This window comes from Poecilia reticulata, linkage group LG22 (assembly GCF_000633615.1).
Source record: "Poecilia reticulata strain Guanapo linkage group LG22, Guppy_female_1.0+MT, whole genome shotgun sequence".
NCBI lineage: Eukaryota > Metazoa > Chordata > Actinopteri > Cyprinodontiformes > Poeciliidae > Poecilia > Poecilia reticulata.
Genome location: NC_024352.1, coordinates 3,514,404 through 3,523,516, shown reverse-complemented (window position 1 = coordinate 3,523,516; position 9,113 = coordinate 3,514,404). Strand labels below are relative to the sequence as shown.

Genomic DNA, 9,113 nt, shown 5'->3' with positions numbered 1-9,113 from the left:
CTGCTTCTCCTCGTTTGGTTCTGGTTCTGGGGATGCAGAGCAGAACCAGAACCAGAAGATCTGAGGGGTCTAGACGGTTGGTACAGCAATAACAGATCTTTAATGTATTGTGGTGCTAAACCGTTCAGTTATTTATAAACTAACATCAGTATTTTGAAGTCTATCCTTTGAGCTACAGGGAGCCAGTGTAGGGACTTTAAAACTGGTGTTATGTGCTCTATCTTCCTGGTTTTAGWGAGAACGCGAGCAGCAGCGTTCTGGATCAGCTGCAGCTGTTTGATGGATTTGTTAGTCAGACCTGTGAAGACGCTGTTGCAATAATCAAAGCGGCTAAAGATAAACGCATGGATGGGTAAACATGTTCGTTCATCAAAGAAATACCTTTAAAGCTGCGCATAGCCGCACAAGATTGTGATCAATGGTGCTAAGACGATGACAGACGATCTGTCTCATACCACACAACATGGTAAAAAACAGATATGTAAAGAAAAAATGTTTTTATTAAAGTTATGTCCTACAGCTGTAACATAAATTTGCCTTACGAAGTTTGTAATTATCGTCTTCAGGAGCGTAACTGAATCTCGGTGTGAGCCTGAGATGTTTATGAGTAAAACAGGAGAACATGATGAAGACCGAGGAACACATCCGACCTTTTCTCAACCTTTACTTTACCAGGATTCTCTCTTGCAAAAAGACATTTTTGCAAGAGAGAATCCTGGCCAAGACTGGCACACAGAGATTACAGGAAAAATCAATCACTCATCAATCAAATAAAATATTCTTCAGCTAAAACAGTGAGCTGAAGAATATTTCAGCTCACTGTTGAAATATGCAACATTTTTCCTACTAAAAATCAGTAAGAAGAACCGTAGAAGCATTTAGAGACAAAATTTATTTTCATGTATTTTTGCAAATGGTTCCAAGAAGATGGAGCAGAAAACTGAAAAGGTTTCTTTCCAAGTTCAGTTCAGACTTTAGGCACCAAAAGTACAAATAAGTCCAAACTATGAGGACTCAATTCGCTTTGGAGACACTTCAACCAAGTTTAGGATCCAAAATAACGCTCCAAGCTTTTACGGCCCACTGTTGCATCTGTTGTTAGAAAGTGGAAAGAACAGCAGATAGAGACATACTTCTGGAACCCTGAAGCTGTAATTACAATAAAATATAATCTACCAAATATTGAATCCTAATGTGTTTGAGAACCCTGTTCTGCACCGCTTTTTGTTTCTCTATCACATCAAATTCTGGTGAAAGCCATCGAGGTTTGCGGCCGTAGCGTGACAAAAACGGGAACGTTTTTCCGGAGTAGGAGTGCAGCTTCAAAGTCACACCAAACCTGACGTTTTCTCTCGTTTCTTATTGTTGTCTGCCGACAGGGAACACATGGCAGCGTACCAGGACAGCTGTCCGCAAGAGGTGGAAGGCTTCAAACGGGAGATCAAAGGTCTCATCGTCAGGCTGATGGAAGTTTTGGAGGAACAGTTTAAAGAGGATGTCAAGGTAATGCAATCTGGTGTTTTCAAATACTATAGAAACTTTATGAGGCAAACTGCCAGTTCCTGTTTTCATCCTTTCACTTCCACTTAAAGCACTGCTGTTGTGGTTTTTTTAACATGAGGAACTGAAAACAAGATCTTTACCATTTTGTCAGAGTCGCTGCTTAGATGTCTAGAAATGAGGCACTTAGCAGAAACACACAAGTTGAGTAATAAGAAAATGTTTCCAGAAGGTGAATATGTAAAACGTGCTTTTTTTTTTTTTTTACATATGCATTGTTGATGCAAATGTAAAAAAAAATGGCCATATTACAATAATCGGTAATACTTTATTTGATGGGGTGTGAATAAGACTGACATGACACTGTCAAAAACATGAACAAGTCTTTATGAATGTCTATGACTGTTGTCATAAAGTGTCATTCGGTAAATAATGACACCTTTAATATAAAGTTGCTCTAAAAGTTGCATTGAAAGTCCATTAAAAGTGCCATATTTGCATTAAATTGTCATTCTTTACAAAATCATGCAAAGTTGGCCATTTTAATGGACTTTTAATGCAACTTTTAGAGCAACTTTGCATTAAAGGTGTCATTATTTACCAAATGACACTTCATGACAACAGTCATAGACATTCATAAGGACTTGTTCATGTTCATGACAGATGTTATGTCATGTTTATGACAGTGTTGTCAGTCTTATGCACACCCCTTCAAATAAAATGTTACCCAGTAATCTTTATTGAGGGCAAATCCTTTTGAATATAAAGCAAATTCTCCTGTCTTGTCTTGCCGTATCAGCCTTTTGTTCTGGAAACATTAAAAAAATAAATGCATTTAATACAAAATCCAATAAAGATATTTTCTTCTTTTTTGTGATTTCTTTCCAGCCCTTTCTCAGGAGGATGATGACGAGGAAGTGGCTCACCAACGACGATGACTTCAAACAACTCGACGGCCATATACAGCGGCTTTCCCATCACTGCGAATCCATGAGGCCTCCGCACGTAGAGGTGACGAGGATTTGACAAGACCCCCAAAAAATATCAGATTTTATAAATCTGATTCAATCCTGTGAACAGAGCACTGAAAGCTGAACCAAAATAAGTTGTAATTCTGCTCTGATACCACTGGTCAGAAAAATAATAACTAAATAATACTATTCAGAATTTTTGTTTACAGTAGCTTAATTGACTTCATGGGTTTAAAATAAAACTAAAGTCTGACTTTTACAAATACTGAATGACCATTTCTCTCACTGTCTGACATTAAATTGCAAAGAGCCAGGCTAAAAAGAGAGAGAATATTTTTACTATTTTGGATCCAGTAGTTTACATACATTTCAAGCCTTTGGAGCTTCTTGCCATAGTTTGCTGGAGTTTTGGCTCATTCCTCCAGGCAGAACTGGTTTAAGTCAATAATTCCTCGATATTGATGAAAATGTACTAGTTCCACTGGCAGATTATTTCACTTATAACATTGGAAAAACGTCTGATGTCATATGTGAAATAATCTTCCAGTTGAACTAGCACTTTTTTTCCCCATCAATATCAAGTAATTACTGACTTAAAACAAGCTCCTCAAAGTTACTTGTAAGTTAGCTTTGTCTTATTTCAAGTGTAGGAAGATGTTTGCACTACAAAGTAGACCAACATTTTTGCAGTGAACAGAGATGCGTTCGTTGTCCATTTTGTAATCTCAAAACCTTTTTAGTTTTGCCTAGAAATGTTTCTGTGAGGTGAAGTTTACACTCCAACACTCTGACTGTGGTTGTCCTTAGTGCTCACTGGTCATTCTTCTTTTGGAAGACTTTGAGATACAAAGGGACACAACTGGCACCCACGACTTAGCTTCATCTTCCTTGTAGCTTTGTTGACATCATACGTGGCCTCGTACTTTAAAGTTGGGTTGGTGTTCGCAGGGTTGTGTCCCATATTCTTCTCTTAAATCTAATGATGGATGTTCTGATGTCCCTACGAAGGTCTTTGTACCTGAGTGCATTTGCAAACTGCAATCTTGCTTTTTATTTTTATTTTTCTTGTGAAAAAGTGGCCTTTTAACACATGTCCAGTCTGTCTTGGACATGTTTCAATGTGGATCTGGTTTGAAATATCAGCTTTTAGCTCTACTTGGGGATTTCTGTCTTGGAAAGCTTGTATGATATATGTGATTTTTTCATTAGCCATCTTAGAAATTCCAGTGAATTGTTGTTTGAGTCTGGTGTGGCGGCCAGCAGACCAGCAACGGAGACCAATGAATTGGTGGAAGCATAATCTAATGCCTTTGGATCATGTAATACAAACACACTTAGCGTCCTGCGTTTTCTTTTCTGGTTGCATCCTGTTACGATAATCCATCACTCTTTCTGTTGGACAGGAGTTTGCCAGCCGACTTCATTACCATGTTGTGAAGGAATACGTCGGGCAGCTGATGAAGAATAACTACTCGTGCAGGAACCGGAAGCACGAGAAGGCTGCAGCAAAGATCAACGAACAGTGGAACAAGCTCAGCGATCTGTTTGACGACATGGTAAATCGGAAATCTTAAATAATCTTGATAATTAAACAGTAGCACAAGCTAATCTGGACCTTGTACTTAACAACAGGCCTTTTAAGACAGCATTTGAACTTCATAGAGACAACAAAATATGTTTTAACTCCACATTACACCCCAGTGTCAAAAAACTGCTGGTTCTTGTTGGAACCAAGCCATAAGAAAGAGGTTTGATATGTACAGAACGATATTAGTAGAAAGTTTCGACAGGGCTGGATCAATACCAATTGATACATCTAGTAGAATATTCCATATTCAATATATAGAATAGTTCTCATGTGATGTCACACTTCTGCAAACTTTGTAGCTGACGACCGTCTTGCTGGCAGTTGCTATGGAGTTGCTATGAAAACAACAAACAAGTCACAAGCTTAGAACTAGCTCCCAACTCATTCCTAACTTATAAACACTATAAATATATCACATCTATCACTTGACCACTGTGTAATACAAATATAAATATCAGTCATATTTACTGCCGAACTAGCAAAATTAGCTTAGCTAACTTAGCTTTGATCTGCAAGCTAAGGCGGACATATAGCATACTTGTATGTTAGTACATATACTCACTCTGCCAGTCACCAGAACCTTGTTATTCACACGAAGAGTTTGTACGTACTTTACAAAGCAATTTTGTTGATCTATATTTCTGTTGCACGCTGGTCAAGAGTGTCAGTATACCTACTGATATGGTCATGGTCTCGAAGCCATGGTTCATCTATGCTTTGCACTGCACTTGCCTACAAAAATGGCGCGGACCACTTTGGTTCAGGCTTTTGGGAACGTGCAGTTCTAGCATTCTGGGAAATGTAGGCAGAGGGAATTCTTTAGCTGCTCAACCTCTCACGACTAGCTAAACACAGTGGGAGACATCAACTAACACACTCGCTCTCTGGTTACCTGGCAACAACCTGTTGAGTAACTTGTGCAGCAGCAGTTTCAGTTTTCACCACTGAGCCTCATAACTGCTTAAAAATAAGAAAACAACAACAACGTAGTGAAACAGGAAAGGTCATGCCGCCAGTTTGGCAGTATTCCAGATGTCTAAAACTAAATCTAATCAATAATTGTCAACGCTTACCGATACGAAACGCTTAGATTATGATATAATTTTCAGCCGTATGGTCCTACCCTACGTTTGGACCTGCCTAGCAGTACAAAAAGCCACATAACAACCTGAGCAGAACCTGTTTTTGTTGTGTTTGTTTCTCATGTAGAAGTCTAGCCATGAGTGGCTCCACCATGTCGGACACGACCTGAGCACCATCATCGGACAAAACAACAAGGCAGACATCAAGGACCATCTGCAGCCTCTCGTGGAACATTACCCAGACTTCAGGTATGACGACGTGATGATGTCGTCACAATGTTTTATTAATCACAAACTCAGATTATTGCAGGTTTGTCATTGTTTTCAAAAAGGCATGATGATGAAGAAATTATGGAGTGGAGAAGTAGTTGTGCTGATGTGATTCCCTGGTGTAGATAGTTGCTACTTGCTCAATTTATTTAACAAATCTGTTATAAAAAAAAAAAAACGAGCATTTTTAAAAAATACAAATTACAGATTGTTTTCAGAGGATGCAATGCCACTTAAGAGTTGGTCCTTGTTCTTTTGTTTTTGTTTTTCCATTTCTTTTTCCCACATTGACATCCGGGTGGTTTTTCAGGGAAATTCTGTCTTGGAAAGAGAGAATTTCCAAGAGAAATTCATCATATAAACGTTGTTGAATGTTGACCTTCAGAGTCTTGGAACCTTTCTTGGATAGACGGTTAGCATCGTGTTAAAGCTCATCCCTGGTGTTTTCCCTTTCTGTCATCTAGCTAACGCTGGAATGCTCCAGCCGGAGCTGCCGCTCTGACAGCAGTCGTCACATGATTACATGGCTTCTACTTTCCCTTTTAAATCCCCTTGGAAGCATTTTGCTTGAATTTGTTCAGTAAATAATAACAGTGTGGAACCTGTTCAGTGTGTCGGTAAACCTGATTTTAGATTTAAATATTTGTACTACCCTGGAAATACTGGATTCTGTTATTTGGTCCTGACACAAAACCTCCAGACAGGAAGACGTGCTTTAATTTAAGCGCTGACAGAGTGAAGGTCTTCTAGAAATACCATTTTCTTCCTTTCCACAGGAAGAAAAACAGAACTGGTACGAGATAAGCTGCAATTAATCATAAAACAAACCAAAACAAAAGCATAAAAACGATGTGGAGTGATGGGATGTTTGCGTGCAGCCGCTTTGAGTCAGCTGATAGAGGGGTTTTCTGTCCACCCAGGTCAGTTTATGATAAACTTTACGGCCTATTCAAAGTGAAACACTCTTAAAGGTTATTGCATCACTGCACCGCTTTGAAATCTGTGGTTTTGCTGTCAAAAGAAGTGAAAAAAACAAAACAAAATCCACCGAAGACATTACAGAAGAGACAGAGCTTCCTCTTTGTGGCCGTGGCAGCACAGATTAATAATGTGATGCTTAGAGATAAGGCAAACACATAGACTGTATGCAGCCAGGCCTCGGAAAAATATGCTTAAAAACAGTTATTTTACTGGGATAATTCAGAAAGATTATTATGCTATGATGGAAAACTTCCACCTGGGTTTATGCTGGTGAATGAAGCACAGAGCAACACATAACGGCCCCTCCATCACAAGTTGTTGGGCATTGACAGTCAGCTGGCTGAAAGCAACCACTACTCTGTTCCTTCACTTATAAGGAATAAAGAAACTTGTAATTTGGGAATTACCTAATAACTACTACCATTAAAAATAAACTTTTTTGAGCTTTACGTCATGTTATAATGTTATTCCCTCATCAAAAACATAACTGGGGTGTTGTTTTGATTCTGTCATGTATGATTTGAGAAACCCTTTAATCTCCATGGCAACCATTCAGCTGTGTAAAGTGTCTGGGTGGACCAACTCAACTCCTTCAGACTAGCCAGCAACAATTAGCAAACACTGCTCATCTGCTGAGCTTGTTATAGGAGCCACTCTCAGTGCATCGCTGGTAAAAACGTTGTTAAAGGGTTAATAAAGGAGCCATCTTACGATGACTTCATGAAGGTGGAGTTTCTTAAAGAGACAGAGACCCAATTTCAAGGCTTTCTTTTCTTTCTTTTAAGTCATATTATATATGTACAGCATTTTTATAAAAACTGAAGGTAAAACAGTCACTTGATTGTTCTATAAAATGATATTATGTAGATGGAAAACACACACTGCTGCTCTTTAATGTCTAAAATGCTATCAGCAAAAGGCTTGACAAAATATTGGCATTTTTGCCACAATTTGGACATTTTCACTCAGATTTGTTGCTGGTTGTTCAGACATGAGACAGTAAAATTTAAACTGTTGTAAAAGCTACATTGTAACAAATGAAGATATTAGCACAATGTTAGAAGTGCGCTTACTTTTGCCATATGCTGTATGTGTTTATGTGTGGTTTAATGTACTTGTGTGTCTTTGTCATCCACCTGCAGCAAGAAACATCTGGTTGCAGTTCTTTACTTCAGGGGCCTCCAGAGGGGCCGCGAGCACCACCTCATCCTGCAGAAACTCACCGCACTCAGAAAGGAAGTGGGCAGCACCAGCACTGAGAGAGGCCAAGTTTTATTTGGGGACATGCAGGTCACAGCCAACACCGACTGCCTGTCCAACCTGCCTTTCTCTTGTTTCAGCTTCCTACAAACACACAGCTGAGAAGGAAATGCAGGTGAAACGTCCTGTTCAAGCTCTGCATGCGGACCGATCGCAGGAGACGCCACGTTGCATTTTTTCTCAGGATGCGTTATTCTGCATCAGTCGGGTCTGGTACATACACAACAGAACTGTTATGTTCCTCCCTCTGCATTACAGAGTTCAGACATTTAATAATGAGTATTCAGCAAAGCAACACTGCCTAGAAATGAACTAAAGCACACAAGATTGATGTTGTTTTTAGCTAAAGTTAGCCTATAGATGTGTCTGTACCATAATATTTGATTTTTTTTTTTAAATTATATGTTTCCTGCTCTGGAAAGCAACACTGTGGGTTAGAGTCACATGTTGTTTAAGTTCATGAAGAGTATGATCAATTTATGAAGCAAAAAAACAGAAATATGCAATAAGTCAATTCAATTAAAATAAAAATGAGCGAAAAGGTTAAACATAACAAACAAAAAAAAACAAGCAAATTATCAAATATATATAAAGTCAAAGAAAGTAAAAACTGGTATTCATGTCTTTCTGAAAGCGTTTGAGTAAAATTTAAAGGGGCAATATCATGTAAAATTGATTTTTTGAGATTTGCATCATGTTATGAGATTATTCTCTAATCAAAAACAAACCTGGAGTGTTGCCTTGATTCTCTCATGCTTGTTTGAGAAATAATTTAATCTCCATGACAACCATTCAGTTGTGGAAAACGGCTTGGTGGACCTTGCTCCACCTTCAAGACGAAGCTCCTCCTCAGAGCTGCAGCTTCCGTCTCACAGAGCGACTCCCTGACTCAGCTCCTTCAGACTAGCCAGCAGCAATTAGCAAACACTGCTCATCTGCTGAGCTCATTATAGGAGCTACTTTTCAGAGCAAAGCGGGTAAAAATGTTGTCAAAGAGTTAATAGAGGAGCCATGTTGTGATGACTTTCTGAGTTTCAGAAAGAGCAGGAGTTTTTAAAGAGACAGAGGCCCAATTTCAGGGTGTTAAATTAGAAAGTCATATTTGACAAACATATGCAGCCTTTTTATAACAACTGAAGCTGACATAGTTACTTGATCGTGCTATAAAATGTCACTATGTGCCTGGAAAACACAGAATATTGCCTCTTTGATATTAATAAACAGTTATTTTATAGAGATATCCAGGAGGTTTCATCCAGATTGTTGGATTGTTGTCCAGTAACTGATGATCATATACCATACACATATACATATAATTATATGATGCTGTGGAGGAAAAAAATTAACCCTCTCCTGACTGATACCTTCATCCATTGGGATTGTTTTGATCTTTTCCACCTCTGTGAAAACGATGACATCAGCACATCAACAAATTCTGCCAGAATTGCTGAACTTTAAGTA

At 38.7% G+C, this 9,113-nt stretch overlaps 1 protein-coding gene across 2 annotated transcripts in view; it reads left to right on the top strand.

Annotated features, from left to right (window-relative positions):
• exoc3l4 (exocyst complex component 3-like 4) overlaps window positions 1–8,616 on the top strand; it is a 31,050-nt gene extending 22,434 nt beyond the window's left edge. For both annotated transcript variants that reach the window (XM_008398760.2, XM_008398759.2), the window contains exons 10-14: window positions 1,380–1,503; window positions 2,389–2,511; window positions 3,875–4,027; window positions 5,269–5,390; window positions 7,535–8,616. In XM_008398760.2, coding sequence (XP_008396982.1) covers window positions 1,380–1,503; window positions 2,389–2,511; window positions 3,875–4,027; window positions 5,269–5,390; window positions 7,535–7,754 — 742 coding nt within the window. In that variant the 3' untranslated portion in view covers window positions 7,755–8,616. The remainder of the gene's footprint in view (window positions 1–1,379; window positions 1,504–2,388; window positions 2,512–3,874; window positions 4,028–5,268; window positions 5,391–7,534) is intronic.
• Window positions 8,617–9,113: the final 497 nt, after the last annotated feature.